At 36.5% G+C, this 15,448-nt stretch overlaps 1 protein-coding gene across 1 annotated transcript in view; it reads left to right on the top strand.

The window, feature by feature from the left end:
- The window catches only part of LOC149961155 (plexin-B-like), a 30,616-nt gene extending 15,756 nt beyond the window's left edge, over nucleotides 1–14,860 (top strand). Inside the window, exons 6-31 of the mRNA XM_090175124.1 lie at nucleotides 725–884; nucleotides 959–1,055; nucleotides 1,799–1,907; nucleotides 1,982–2,110; nucleotides 5,359–5,451; nucleotides 6,411–6,495; nucleotides 6,563–6,735; nucleotides 6,802–6,947; nucleotides 7,618–7,723; nucleotides 7,791–7,927; nucleotides 7,991–8,167; nucleotides 8,233–8,329; nucleotides 8,392–8,664; nucleotides 8,738–9,158; nucleotides 9,223–9,365; nucleotides 9,478–9,608; nucleotides 9,680–9,739; nucleotides 9,806–9,880; nucleotides 9,942–10,155; nucleotides 10,219–10,372; nucleotides 10,436–10,600; nucleotides 10,664–10,857; nucleotides 10,923–11,231; nucleotides 11,318–11,458; nucleotides 12,466–12,540; nucleotides 12,636–14,860. Coding sequence (XP_090031250.1) covers nucleotides 725–884; nucleotides 959–1,055; nucleotides 1,799–1,907; nucleotides 1,982–2,110; nucleotides 5,359–5,451; nucleotides 6,411–6,495; nucleotides 6,563–6,735; nucleotides 6,802–6,947; nucleotides 7,618–7,723; nucleotides 7,791–7,927; nucleotides 7,991–8,167; nucleotides 8,233–8,329; nucleotides 8,392–8,664; nucleotides 8,738–9,158; nucleotides 9,223–9,365; nucleotides 9,478–9,608; nucleotides 9,680–9,739; nucleotides 9,806–9,880; nucleotides 9,942–10,155; nucleotides 10,219–10,372; nucleotides 10,436–10,600; nucleotides 10,664–10,857; nucleotides 10,923–11,231; nucleotides 11,318–11,458; nucleotides 12,466–12,540; nucleotides 12,636–12,743 — 3,972 coding nt within the window. The 3' untranslated portion in view covers nucleotides 12,744–14,860. The remainder of the gene's footprint in view (nucleotides 1–724; nucleotides 885–958; nucleotides 1,056–1,798; nucleotides 1,908–1,981; nucleotides 2,111–5,358; nucleotides 5,452–6,410; nucleotides 6,496–6,562; nucleotides 6,736–6,801; nucleotides 6,948–7,617; nucleotides 7,724–7,790; nucleotides 7,928–7,990; nucleotides 8,168–8,232; nucleotides 8,330–8,391; nucleotides 8,665–8,737; nucleotides 9,159–9,222; nucleotides 9,366–9,477; nucleotides 9,609–9,679; nucleotides 9,740–9,805; nucleotides 9,881–9,941; nucleotides 10,156–10,218; nucleotides 10,373–10,435; nucleotides 10,601–10,663; nucleotides 10,858–10,922; nucleotides 11,232–11,317; nucleotides 11,459–12,465; nucleotides 12,541–12,635) is intronic.
- Nucleotides 14,861–15,448: the final 588 nt, after the last annotated feature.

Here is a 15,448-nt window from a genome sequence, read left to right as displayed (position 1 = left end):
TTTATTTTTGAAAAGCCCGCCAGTTAGTACCTTAATCTGCTCATGTTGGCGCTGCTGCGCTTGAGAGGCTCCCATCACACTCCGGTAGTCGAGGCACAGCCAATTGTGATTTACGCCCTGCCGTGCTTGCACGTAAAAGCGAAGCTGGCTATGATCTGGGAATAGCAGGCATTTCCGTCTGCTCGTGTTTGTTTTCGCGCGCAAAAGAATGTGTCTGAGTATCAGACATGGGAAGAATATTACAAAATTACTCACTAAATTTTACTGTTTCTGAGTATCAGACATGGGAAGAATTTATCAAAATTACTCCCAAAATTTTACTGTTTCTGAGTATCAGATATGGGAAGAATTTATCAAAATTACTCCCTAAATTTTACTGTTTCTGAGTATCAGACATGGAAAGAATTTATCAAAATTACTCCCTAAATTTTACTGCGTCTGAGTATCAGACATGGCAAAAATATTCCAAAATTACTCAGTAAATTTAAGTGTGTCTGAGTATCGGACATGGCAAAAAGATTCCAAAATTACTCAGTAAATTTAAGTGTGTCTGAGTATCAGACATGGGGAGAATATTCCAAAATTAGCCACGGCGGCGGCCACGTTTTGTCGTTAAACAAAGTCAAGAGAGGTAGTCTTAGTAGAGCACTAAACTAACTTCTTTGGAAATTATCCGCGTTGATCACGCGACTCTTCGTAATGGTTCATTTTCGGTCTGTTCCAGGTGGAATTGGTCATTAACCAATTACCGCAATTACCTTACGCCGCTCATTACTTTTGCGTTTTCGGCGACAACTCTCCCATCCAGGCCAGGGTCACTCGCAACGGCCTAGCCTGCATGTCGCCTCTGGTCACCAACAGACCGGCCATCAAAGCGGGCAAAGGTAAACGACAAACACGCGTTTCCGCTCACTGGCTTCTACGGCGAACGTGCGCTTAAAACGAGTTTCATTTGCAGATCATGTCATGATCAACTTGGCGGTCAGATCCACCGAAACAGACACGGATTTCATACAAAGGGCTTTCGCGTTTTACGAATGTTCAGCCCACAAAACGTACGTTTGGTTTTTTCCTTATTACCAAGCATTTAGCGCTTCCAACCTATGCTCAGGTAACAGTTTGCAAGCTCTCTCGACACTGGTCTAAAAGGTTTTCCAACCGAGTACTTCGGTTTCCTTTTCTAAACTTTTTGACCCTCCTACGCATTGTAACCCGGCCACCTAAATAAATGGCTTTAAAAGTCGCTTGACGACTTAGGCCTAAGGTGGTGCCTTGGGTATTAGCCTAGCTGATTATTATTATTATTAAATTACGATATCTGAACTGAGATAATAATTGTGGTAAATCTTAAATTATATATCAGATTATCCATATTAACTCTCAGATATTATAAGATTAGTTGAAAAACAGAAGGTTTCAGATGCCCCTCAGTTATCGATTTCGCATTCCTTCTGATTAAATCTCTTTCGAAATTTTTAATGATTATTTATTTGCTTCCACAAGATTTTATATCTACTAAACGTTAATATAAAATAACAGTTTAGCTAACTAAATCTGGTCAGATAAATTATTTCAGATCAATTCATATCGGTTACTTGGGATAATGAATCGGGTACAACTTCAGATCAGATTTCTGGATAGGGGAAAACTAAAAATTAACCTCATCTAACTAACTGATGATCTTCAGATATCTACAAACTACGAACTTCTTACCCTGAACACTTGACCGTTGGAAGCACTAACTGCATTTTTTCTTAACCCTCGGTCTTGAGATTTTGGTGGTTATTGTCTTTTTAAGGTGTAAAGCTTGCGTGACTAGCAATTGGGCTTGCAGCTGGTGCGTTCAGGAAAATATGTGCGTCAGCAATACTTCCAATTGCTCGCACCGGGTCATCGTCGGAGAACGGGTGCGTTTCAGCGTGACCTTTTGAAATAATCCTTTAGGCGTTGGTTCTAATTAAATTTTTTCGTTTTCCCGTAGAATCCTCAGAATTCATTGATTAAAGGTCGGCAACACTGCCCTAGTTTCAGTATCGACGAAGAGATCTTGCTGCCCAATGGCATCGGCAAAGAAATCGTCATCGGGGTGAAAAATTTGCAAAATCCATTGGTAAGAAAATATTCTATTCTCCCACGAAAAGATTTCCACATTTTCATTTTACAGTTAATTTTTAGTCAAAAACAAAATTTACAATTTAATTATTCCAATTTCTAAATAGAAAATTTAGATAAAAATAGGTCTACCCAAACTCTTTTCTATAGATGTCGCTAGCGTCTAAATAAAAAAGGCGTTACTTATAGGTAACCCTCGCGTTGATTGGATCGTTTGTAAATTGGTCAATAACATAAATAAACAATATTATATTATATATTATATGTATATATATATATATATATATATATATATATATATATATAATTTAGTTTAAAGTCCACTAAGTAGAGTATAAGTTGTCTAAGTATAATACTCTACAATGGCTCTCTCACTAGGTTGTCATTTGGTTATTTTAAATTTTTGCTTCATTTGCCATTAATAGATAGCACCACGTTCTCCAGTAAAGTAGGGTTTTTCGAAGTATGGGAAAGATTCAAGGCCTTTTCAAAATACCGGTGGCAATGATAGAGCCGACATTTGCTCTAAGGGCTGAGTAGTTGAAATATGAAGAGTTTGAACGCGGAATGGCTGCCACAAGGTTGTAGACCAGCCCTCCAAGTTGGGTTCATTTTCTCCCAGCGCCATCTGTATTAGTTCTTAATTATTTATTCGCCGTATACAGATCTCGCCACTTGAAAGCGAAGCAACCACTCGTTAGTGAAACCTTGTTCACGGGATAGGACTTAAATTACGTCACTTCTAAGTCCGTGACGTAAAACAGTCAGAATTCCTGACTTTGGTTGTCTCGCGCCTTGCGATCACGATATTTGGTTTCCATGGTAACCTTGGTGTAAGGTAACCATGGTGCAAGTAATATCATTTTCCATTTACGGTCCACTAATTGTACATCATTTATGTTCCAATGAAACAAGGTCTCATTGAAATTTTTTCATACAGACGCATACTTATTTGTGATTATGTTACATATAGTAGATCTAAACTGCCCACTTTTTAGCTTCATTTCTTCAGCGCCATCTGTATTTATTAGGGAGAACTATTCCCGTATATTATTTTCATATATAAATGTCGCCACGTGAATCGAAGAAACCACTCGTAAAGCTAAACTGTCCACCCTTTTCACTACACCTATCTGTCTGCGAAACAATACGGACATAATGCACAGGGTCATTTAGGTCTTTACACAATTTTTTTAACGGCTGACCGCGAAGAGTTTATCGGAAAATACGACAGAAAACGATGTAAAAACAAAACGTTTATTGAAAAGCATTAGCTGCTTCGTCCTGCTCAGTACACGAAGGCACGAATTCATTCGGTTGAACATGAGAATGGGTTCGCCCTATGATTCCCGCCAGAAAAACCACGCCCCTCCGCGTTCCCTCCTGTAATACGATTCGTGTAAACCGAGGATATTTTGCAAGGAATAAAAAAGGATTTTTGTGATTAAAAAAATTGGGCGTGAAAAATCGTCTGATATTTTTGAGAATTGAATATTGTAATTTTTATTTTCAACACAAAAATTATAAAATATTTTAATTTTTTAAATTTTCAACACATTATAAACTATTGTAATTTTTTTAAATTTTCAACACAAAATATTTTTAAATTTTCAACACATAAAATATTTTTAAATTTTCAACACATTATAAAATATTTTTAAATTTTCAACACATTATAAAATATTTTAATTTTTTATTTTCAACACATTATAAAATATTTTAATTTTTTATTTTCAACAAAAACAATTATAAAATATTGTAATTTATTTTTATCATCGAAAAATTATATAATATTTTAACTTTTTTATTATCAACAAAAATTATATAATATTTTAACTTTTTATTATCAACAAAAAGTATACATACTTTTTGTTGATAATAAAAAAGTTAAAATATTATATAATTTTTGTTGATAGTAAAAAAGTTAAAATATTATATAATTTTTTGTTGATAATAAAATAGTTAAAATATTATACAATTTTTGTTGATAATAAAAAATTTAAAATATTATATAATTTTTGTTGATAATAAAAAAGTTAAAATATTATATAATTTTTTGTTGATAATAAAAAAGTTAAAATATTATAGATAATATTTTAACTTTTTTATTATCAACAAAAAATTATATAATATTTTAACTTTTTTATTATCAACAAAAAAGTTATAAAATATTGTATTTTTTTCAATCACGGGGAAAACAGAGGAAATAGTTGCCGTTGCGCATTCCCCGTTAGCCGAATGCATCCTTGGTATACAGAAGTATACGACAATAACGCGCGTGAAATTAAACCCTTTGGGCCTTATTTTGGGTCCAGTCTCTAGCGAAACGTAAATCGCCATTACCGCGAGTTGGTTATCCTTAGACATGCGATAAACCGATAATAGCTTGGCAATTTCCCTCGAACCTTATTTTTCCTTTTAGATCTAAAAACGCTAGTCTACTGTGGCTAAAATGTACATGTGTTTTTCTGTTATTTTTGCAAGCACGCGAAATATCGTATAAAGATGTACATGCGAATATTACGTTAGGTTAATGTTGTAACCCTTTTTAAGAGGTTTTTAATTTAATTTTAGAAAATTGACTCTCTGGTTATAATGAGATTTTGTCCGTTTTAATTTATTTCTATCATGAGTAACATAACAAGTATAAGTATGACGACACTTCTTATTTTTATTATAACACTAAATTTCTCGCCAAATTCCGACTGGGACCTGCACTCGAACTGAGTCGCTTGTTATCGTCCTCGATAGTAGCATAAGTAACATAATAACCATAAGTATGACAAATAGCGCAGCCACCTGATTTAAAAGTCGCTAGATGACTTGGGCCTAATAATAATTATAATCACTGAACTGATCAGATTGTCTTAGTTATTGCGCAATCCGGGTTTCATTTAGAACAGAGCCCCCTAGTGTCTAAAATATGCCCCAAATAGAAATATACTAGTGCCATAGATAATATACTACTCAGTTCAGATGCGAGTCCAAATCAGAGCTGTGCAGAGGGTCAGTGTCGAAAATAAATTTGGTTAGAAAATTGGCATTTTAGCAATATGATGTGTCATGCCTAAGGTTATTTTGTTACTTATGATAGTAGTAGATTTCACATTAGGTTAGGGGGCTCTGTGATGATAACTAAACCTTGATAGCTCCGAAAATCAGTCCGGTGATAATGTATTCTAATTGACATACTAATTGTTATTATGTTACTTATGTTTCTATTTATTTGCTTTTTCCGTGACGTAGGAGGGTTTTCAATGCGTCGTTGAAATTGAAGGAGCCAAAGAAATGGTTTTCGCCAAAGTCCGCGACAACAAAGTGGTGTGCGCTGAAAATGTCGTAAGTTATTTTGGATTTATAATTATTTATAGCTTACTTTTAGGTTACGTACTTTTATATTAATAAAGCTTATTTACTTTTGTTACCGTGTTTTTTTTTGGATATAGGCCTAGTTTATACCTCCAAGTTAATAGTTAATGTATAAAACTAATTTAAATTATCAGTTTATAATAGTAAATTTATTACTTTCATATTGAAGTTAATTTCGTCTTTTGTAGTTTAGACTAGTATGACACGCCATGCAGTTAAAAATTTTAATTTAAATATTTTGTGTGGAAAAAAAGTATTTTTGTGTCGAAGAAAAATATTTTGCAATTAATAAAAAAAAGTATTTTTGTTATTAAGAAAAAGTATTCTGGAGTTGAAAAAAAATTGGGCGTGAAAAATGGTCTGATATTTTGAGATATTGTAATCTTTTTATTTGCAACTCAAAAATTATAAAATATTGTAATCTTTTATTTTCAACACAAAAATTATAAAATATTTTAAATTTTTATTTTCAACACAAAAATTATAAAATATTTTAAATTTTTATTTTCAACACAAAAATTATAAAATATTGTAATCTTTTATTTTCAACACCAAAATTATAAAATATTTTAAATTTTTATTTTCAACACAAAATTTATAAAATATTGTTATCTTTTATTTTCAACACAAAAATTATAAAATATTGTAATCTTTTATTTTCAACACAGAAATTATGAAATATTTTAAATTTTTATTATCAACAAAAAGTTATAAAATATTTTAACTTTTTTATTTTCAACACAAAAATTATAAAAATATTGTAATTTTTTATTATCAGCAAAAAAATTATAAAATATTGAAATTTTTTATTTTCAACGCAAAAATTGGGGTCCATTTTATAATTTTTATATTTTTTCTTTTGGTTTATACGCCACAGACTAGTTTTAAAATTAAAAAAGTGAAATGAAAATGATATTTTTATTCTCAAGTACACATACCAATCCGAAAATGGCACCCTTCAAGCGACCATAACGGTTCTGTGGAACGGTGACACATTTATTGACAAAACGAACGGTAAATCACCGCATGCTTTTCGTTATTCAAACCGGAAGTGATACTTAACCAAGACTTGAACTTTTAGTAACGCTGTACAAATGCCATCTGCTGGGAAGTCACAGTGGCAGAAGCGACTGTTCCCTGTGTTTAACCAGAGACCGGAAATTCCAGTGCTCCTGGTGTGGCGGAACTTGTCTCTATCGCGAGTCTTGTACGGACACGGCGGTCGCCTTGTGTCCTCCGCCTCATATTGACCTGGTACGAGACATTGTTTTACTCTTTTAATTAACCTTTTTATGAAAACCTCTGCACTATTTGCCGCAGATAACGCCATTGAGCGGTCCAATTGAGGGCGGGACCTTGATCGCCATCGAAGGCAGTAACCTGGGCACCACCGAAGAAGAAATTCAGAATAAAATCACAATTGGCGGCATTCAATGCACGCCCGTCGAATACAGCGTTTCAGTGAGGTCAGGATTCCTTAAGACTAGACGTAATAGACGCTTTGATAAAACCCATTCAGCTATTATCTAGGAAGTATATGGTCCTTGTAAGGCCTGGTTTTCAAAAGGGAAAAATCGCCGCGATGGTGAGAGCATCGACATGAATAACTTGCGTTAGGCTTAAACGAAATTTTTTGCGTCTTCGCTCGCCGTTTTTACATTTTGAAAATTGTTCACCAGAAATAAGGTAAAAAACGCTCCTATTGGTTTGACTTGAGTATGTATTGTAGTTGACTTCTTTGGATAGCCTGACGAATCTGGTTACCAACTAATATTTCACTCAGCGTTCAGCGGAAGGATAAACGTCACCCGCCTGTGAAGACGTAAAGTTGTAGGGAACAAATGAGATACTTACTGGCAGACCCTGGGGTGAAATGGGATAAAAATCGTGTCTACATAATTATTATTATTGAGTACAATTTAGAACATTTTGAGGTTAACGATAATAGTTAGTGTATCGAGCTGTTGGCTCGCGTGGCATAAAGGGTTTGCCACCACCCCTCTACGCATTGTAACCCGGCCACTTGATTGGGATTATAATTATTATTATTTTTATCTGGTTCTTTTATTGAAGCGTCTACTATGGTCGCATTATTCCGATTTAGTTTAACATTAATGTTATTTTATTTCGTCGTAGAATCGTCTGTCGTACAGGTACCAGTTCCAGCGGTTCGATGCCGGCGGTGGTTGTGGTCGGCAACCGAGCTGGTATCACGAGGGCCCAAGAGAAATTCCACTATAAGGTCAGTTTTTGAATTCCACCATAAAGTTACTCATTTTCTTCATATTGGTTTTGTTATTTAATTTCAGTCCGTAACTTTGAAAAGCATTTACCCTCGAAAAGGTCCCCAGTCTGGCGGCACGCGTCTGTACCTATCAGGCTCCAATTTAAACATAGGAAGTAAAGTCGAAGTCTTTTTGGATGATCTTCCTTGTAAAGTTGAACGGTAAGCCTCGGGCAATTAAATGCGTAAAATTCTTACCCGAATTTACTGAACTGTCTTTTGCAGTTCGCTAGCTAGCAGCAGTCAGATCAGTTGCAGAACGACCAAATCCTCGCGGCCGTCGATGGCCGTGTCCAAACTCTTGCTCAGAATCGACGGTGCCAATATCACCTATCCCAATCCGTACCTTTATACTAGGGACCCCACCATTCAAGCCATCCATCCACCCAAAAGTTTCTTCAGGTATTTTTAATCCGTAGTAAAAACGTTAAAATATGTCCAAACGACGTATTTCTTCAATTTTAAAGTGGCGGTCGTAACATACTGATTTGGGGTACCAACCTGACGTCCATCCAACAACCACGAATGGTTGTCTATAACGAACACGATATCGTCAACGAAACGGTAAGGAAGTTTCGAATCGAACGAGTTAATTGGTACTATGACGTGTTTTTAATTTTTTCTAGTCTTGTCGCGTTCTGAACTCGACCGCCATGCTGTGTCCGTCACCGGCCGTCAAACCGGAAGCGTCCAAGGCCACCAGGAGTCGCCTGAGTGGCGGAGAGGAGCCCTTGAAGCTAAAGATAGGTTTCGTGATGGACGACGTCCAGTCTGTCCGCGAATTGCGCACCTACTACCCGTCCTTGCCCGATAATCTTTCGTACGTCAGCGACCCCCGTTTCTTTCCCTTCCGAAATGACGCCGTCAAGTTGTACAAAGGAGAATCCTTGGTTGTAGAAGTGAGTTGGATTCGATTCCCAAAAGTCGTTGTCGAATGTTGCGTGAATTAACCGAGTATCTTTGGTCACTCAGGGTGAAAATTTGACGTTGGCCGCGACGGAGAGCGAAGTGAACGTCACCATAGGCACCCGGCCTTGTAACCTGACGTCGTTGAGCATGGCGCAACTGGTGTGTCTTCCTCCCGAAGTCCAACCTCCGGGAACGGACGAAATGGGCCGGAGGACCCACAATAACTTGCCCGCCGTCGTGGTTCGCGTGGGCAGTAATCTTCGATACGAAGTCGGCTATTTGAGATACGAGGTGGTCAAGACGTACGATTTCCCCCCGGAAGCGGTGGGTTGCGTGGCGGCTGGAGGGGCGGTACTGGTCCTATTCAGTTTAATCATCTTAGCCGTGTTGCGTCATAAAAGCTCCCAGGCTGAACGAGAGTACAAACGCATCCAGCTGCAGATGGATACGTTGGAGAACAGCGTTCGGTCTGAGTGTAAACAAGGTAAGCCAAAATAATGGTCTTCCTCGTCTTACGGGTTTAACGAATTGAATTCGTCCCACTGTAGCCTTTGCCGAGCTTCAGACTGACATGACAGATTTGAACAACGACTTACAAGCAACCGGCATTCCTACTTTGGATCACAAGACCTACATGATGAAAGTTTTCTTTCCAGGAGTGACCGAAAATCCATTCATTCAAGAGTTTAAGGTGAATTCTTTAAATATTGACCTTTTTGCGTAGGCTTAGTTAGATATACTTTGTTTGTTAAAATTGATATTAATGTCTATTGAAATTAACTTTTCCATGACGTTAAAAACAGCAGATAAACGGCCCTCAAAATAACTACGATTTGGCCATGGCCCAGTTCGAAGAGCTCATTTGCAAGAAACAATTCTTGATGTCATTCATTGAGACTTTGGAGAATCAAAAAACTTTCAGCATCCGAGACAAGTGCGTTCCTTTGTTGAATAGTACCGTAAAATTAGTTTTAAATGTACTTAAATTCGTTACAATTCCGACAGAGTCAACGTTGCCTCATTACTTATGATCATACTCATGGAGAAAATGGACTACGCAACCGAGTACGTTGATTTATCTACAATACTTTTATAAACCGAATGAGGAATTGATTTGTGTTGTTATGTTAGAATACTGCGTGAACTACTGCTCAAACTGATTGAAAAGTACATAGGGACCAAACATCCCCAACTAATGCTCAGAAGGTATGTTACTCTTTCGAGTAAGTGACATATCTTCCAATGACACTCGCTCACTATATTGCAGAACGGAATCGGTGGTGGAAAAAATGTTAACCAACTGGATGGCTCTGTGTATGTATAATTACATCAAAGATTACGCCGGAGGTTCGCTTTTCCTGTTGTTTAGTGCCATCAAACATCAAGTTGAGAAAGGTCCCGTTGACGCAGTGACGCATGACGCCAGGTATTCTTTGTCCGAAGAGCGTCTTCTCAGGGAACACGTCGACTACAGCCCCGTGGTAATTATGGTTTAACCTACTTCATTTAAATCTATCTTGTTAAATATGAATATCTTTGAACAGACGATACAAATAGTTCAAGAAGACCAGGATGAGAAAATCCAGTGCAGAGTCAACGATTGCGACACGATTAACCAGGTCAAAACGAAAATATTAGACTCTGTGTACAAAAATACTCCATTCTCGCTTAGGCCTTTGACGTCGGACGTAGATTTGGGTAAGTTGCAAATTTAGCGATTTGGCCCTTAAATTCACGTAGTAATTGACCAATTTTCCGTAGAATGGCGTCATGGTAGGGGCGGGCATTTAATATTGGCGGACGAAGACCTGACCACCAAGACAGTGGGTCCTTGGAGGCAGCTGAATACTCTAAGCCATTACGGCATCAGAGAGTCAGCGATTATGGCCTTGAAGAACAGAAGGAGGGAACAGCATATTTCGAATTGTAAGTAATTAAATCGTAAGTTGGCGTTTAACCGTAATATTAATTTGATTTGGAAACTGTCAGATTTGACCAATGGTAAATTGTTGTTGAACAATTCTCATCATCATCATCATCACCCGCGCAACGGAAACGCGAACGAAACCATTCGATATTGGCACTTGGTCAAGTCGATGGACGAACACCAGGACAAAGATTCCAAAGACCATTGCCACAAAGCCATTCCAGAAATATTCCTAACTAGACTATTATCTACCAAAGTAAACGGAAAAAACTTTAGTCTGTATAATTTCGTGTTAATATTTAATTAACCTTTTTCCTTCAGGGTACGATACAAAAGTTCGTCGATGATTTCCTGTCCACGATATTGTCGGTGAACGAGGCGCTGCCGTCGGCGGTCAAGTGGTTGTTTGACCTGTTGGACGAAGCGGCCAAACACCACGGCATCACCGATCCGGAAGTTGTTTACGCTTGGAAAAGCAACAGTCTTCCTTTGAGGTTCTGGGTTAACGTCGTCAAGAACCCCGACTTCGTGTTCGATATCGAGAAAAGTCCCGTGGTCGACTCTTGTCTTTCAGTTATAGCGCAAACCTTCATGGACGCCTGTTCCACCACCGAACATCGTCTTGGAAAGGTCTCTATCTTCGTTTTAAACAATTTTACCATTCGAATTTAGTAATAAAGAGGAATAGTGATGAGTTTTTGATTCTTTGTCGACAGGATTCTCCGTCGAATAAGCTCCTTTTTGCCAGAGACATACCATCGTACAGGAAGATGGTGGCCAAGTTCTACCAAGACACCGCCATAAGTCCTCCAGTCACCGATTCGGAATTAAACACTACTATGCAAGTCCTATCTGTGGTAAGTTGATGGATAATTTTTAATTTAATCAGTTGATAGAGTGGAAGTGTCGGAGTGGTTAGTCCTTTTCGCCTCACTGGGTGAAAACTCGAAACCACGTCTTTCGGGTTGAGTTTGGAAGCTTTCTCTGGCACAGGAGCCTCTTAGATATATGCGGTTCTGGTGAATAATATAGTGGAAGCTATAGGTCCATATAGTCTATAGCTCCGTATAGGTCCCCGGAATCGACGAATTATCTTCAACGTCACTCGATATAAATTAATTTCAGGCGTCATTCGATTGGTATTAGTTCTCTCTATCTACCTATGCCTGTGCTGAGCCACGGTTTTTAACCTAAGGGTAAAATCTAGAGTGCTAGGAGGAAGAGGCTACTATTGTGGCTGTGTCATCTAGGAGCAACAAACACAACACCCCACACAAGAAGAACGCAACCCGTCAGAAGTCGTGCATTTTCTTGTGTACATTTTTCATTGGCTAGACGCTTTAGCTCCTGCTGCCGTCGGAAGGGAAAAATTCGGAAATTGTCTTCCCCCTTTCCGTACAACGTTCAGCATAAGGGCTCGTCCAATAAAATTTGTACACAACATTGCGTTAGCGTGTTTAAAGTCTATCTGCGTTCTCCTTGTGTTTGTTGCTCCTTGGTGCCATCTTGTTATTGACCGATTTCAAAATGACGTTTTTGCACGCGACACTACATTTACATCATGAGATATAGCAGGCTTATTAACCTGCAGCGTATTTTCACCTGCCAAATGAATTTTAAGATCCACCAATTGCTATGTCATTTTTGAGATCCCCCGAGACCCTAGGTGCGTGCCTAGTGCACCTTTCCATAAAATCGTGTTGGGGTTAACAGTAATAGTAGGTGTAGGGTTCGCTTGGCATGACGGGCTTGCCACCACTCTGCTACGCAATATAACCCGGTCACCTAACTGATTATTATTATTATTATTAAAATGGTTACGATTTACCTTTTAATACAAATTTACTTTTATTCCTTTGCCAAGGCCCACAGCGGTGAGGTGGACAACTTAAATGCCTTAAAAGAATTGTACTTTTACGTTACGAGGTATCGAGACCAAGTAAGAAACATAAAAGTTTATTAAATTTCTGAAATTTTTTCTAAAATCCTGATCAATTATTTCGTTTGTTCCTAATTACCCAACCATCATTACAGATTTTGGACGACTTGGAGTCGAATCCCCAATGTCAAAGAATGCATTTGGCATTGGCCCTTGAAAATGTGTCGTGCACTTTAAGCGGGGTGGAAACTTCGACCTGCTGAGGGTGACATCTCACCAAATAACAAACCAAACTAAACTAAACTAAAAAAAAAACGAAAAATTGGAAGAAAAAAAAATAAATGATTAAACCGAATTATTACTACAGTAAAACAAAAATACTCAAAAAAACACTGAACGATGTGAACGATAGAAAAAGTGACTCGAGTGAGTTTGATTCACGTAGGCGTTGACTAAAAACGAGCGAGTTACAGGGCCATATAAAGTTTTTCCTTTCTACATGTAGGGATTAATATTCATTTTTTTATATACATAATAATATAAATATTGTGAATAATTTAAATATTTTCATTTCTACCAATTTACAAAAATGAGAAAAAACAAAGATTATATATAAGAATATATAACTTAGACTGTGATAGCATTTTACGAAAAACTGACGAGGACCGTTGTAGTGCTGGATATTTATAGTTCCGTTTCGTATCATTTTTTTCTCTAACGCAAAAATAATATTGATTTAAATATATATTATAAGAAGGTTTTTTTCCCTCCCTTCCAAAAAAAACTATGTATTTAACAAAAATTATTCAAATATGGTAAGCCTTGGTTTGTATTATGACCAAGGCTTACGTGCCATAATTGTTACAGGGTACAGTTTGGATTTACCAAAAAAAAACGTTTAGTAAAAATTAATTAGGGTTTTCCAATTCGGCACTTATATTATAGAAAATTTAATCTCGGAAACGTTCAGTTGGGATTTTGTTAGTTTAGTTAACTTTAAAAGTTCGTGGAAAATGTACCACGTTTTCCTCCACAAAATACAGCAACATTACCTTGAAGTTATGGCTATTCCTTAATTCATATAGCTATTTTTATTTTTAATTAAATTTAAGTAAATTTCCATTTCAAAATATTTTTAAACCATTTTCGCTATGCACATTCCAAAATTCCTAAATCACTAAAATATCATTTATTTTCTTAACCCCACCCTTTGAAGATTTTAATTTATACGTACATTTTAATTAAATATTATAATACAGATTAAATTTATTAGAAAAGTTCGCGAAGATATAAAAGTTAATATTTAAATAGTATGGTAATGAGAGTGTGGAAATTTTTCTATCAAAATCTTGCAAAATGGTTGTAATATAAGTGAAAATAAGATTTCTATCAAATTTAGTAAAAGAAACAAACCTCTTATTCAGGTATTATTGAAAAGATAATGTGCAATTTGTTAGTAGAAGCTAGCCCAAAGGAAAAAGAAGCCGCAAATTTATACAGTAATAAGTTTTATGCCAAGGCTTAATACAAGTTTCCACCAGAAATATTAGTTAAAAAATATGAGAGATTTCATAGGCATACGTCAAAACAATCCGAATTCGTAAATTAGTAATTTAAAGAAGGAAAAAAGGTTTGGTATGAGCAAAATTATAAGGGAGATTATTTAGAAATTATAGGTAAAAAGAATTATAGGCCTACGCTTCGATTTAAGTCGAATTAACTAAATCCTACCGAATTTAACGCTTTGAGGGTGTATTTTTAACCGACATAATTATAGCTAAGTAATTCTTTGGTGTTTTTTTGGTTTTGAAATAAAAAAAACGTGAATTTGTTTTTTAAATTTCCGCCTTACAAAGAAGTTTTGAAATTATGCGCCAAAATATACCGACAAAGCCATTGCAAAAAAAACCGAATTGTATTTTGAGAGATGAGCAAAAAAAAAAAGAAATCGAAGAAATATTCTGCCTACTGTTAATTATGTGCATATAGAAAAAAATTAAAAATAAAAACTTGTGAAAAAAAATAATCAGCAAAGAATAATTTTCAAACAAAAAGACCATGACGTCATCCTGCGGTATATTTCGTTCTAAAAAAAACTGTACAATGAAAACAAAAATTAAATAGTGCAGTTTTCACATGTTGGTGCGCGGAAAGAACTACGGCAAACAGAAAACTAAAACCAACGGTTAGAGGAAAACCAAAAAAAAAAAATTGGAAGAGTCGTGCCTGTGTGTGTACACTGAACGCTGAAAAATATTTTTTTAATGCTACTACAATTTCTATGTCCCATTTTTTGTGTGAAAGATGAAAAAAAACCAAATTGTCAAAAAAAAACCGAAACCGTACTGAATTAAATGTTCTCCTTCAGTCGACAAACTTATTAAAGCTATTCATGAGATAATTTGTTATTTTTTCACAGCATAACATTAATTTTTCACACAGGTAGTATTATTTTGGTATTCATTTAGGTATTTGCATATATAATATTATCTCATAAGTAAGCCTCCCTCATAGAAATCTCATAGGTAACTAGAATGCTGCCGTGTAACTGGCAAATGGACCAAACGCCGTGGCAAACGATAGCCAGATCTCAGCTAATCAGAGCTCAAAGAGTGGTTCGGCCAAGAATTTAATGTCACCAGAGAGAATGACGTCACCTAGCTCCCGCGATAGTAGCGGAACCAAGGAGGATTATTATCCTCCTTGGCGGAACCACTCTACGGACTCTCATTGGCTGAAGGTTCAAAACGAACTGGCGACAAGCTCGGCCATAGGCGGCAGCATTCTAGTTACCTATGAGATTTCTATGACCTCCCTGAGACAGTGGGGTAAATACGAAAATGCAGCCAATGCGGTGCATTGGGGCCGACCCCAGTATTGGGGCCCATAAACGTTTACGCCGAATATATGTATATTGTTAAAGAGAGTATTACCGTGTTGTCATTATCACGATATTGGAAGCCAATTA

The sequence above is a fragment of the Leiobunum rupestre genome, chromosome 1, assembly GCF_980474605.1.
Source record: "Leiobunum rupestre chromosome 1, qqLeiRupe1.1.hap1, whole genome shotgun sequence".
Classification (NCBI taxonomy): Eukaryota; Metazoa; Arthropoda; class Arachnida; order Opiliones; family Sclerosomatidae; genus Leiobunum; species Leiobunum rupestre.
The sequence above is the reverse complement of the archived record's forward strand: the minus strand, read 5'-3'. Positions and strand labels throughout refer to the sequence as shown.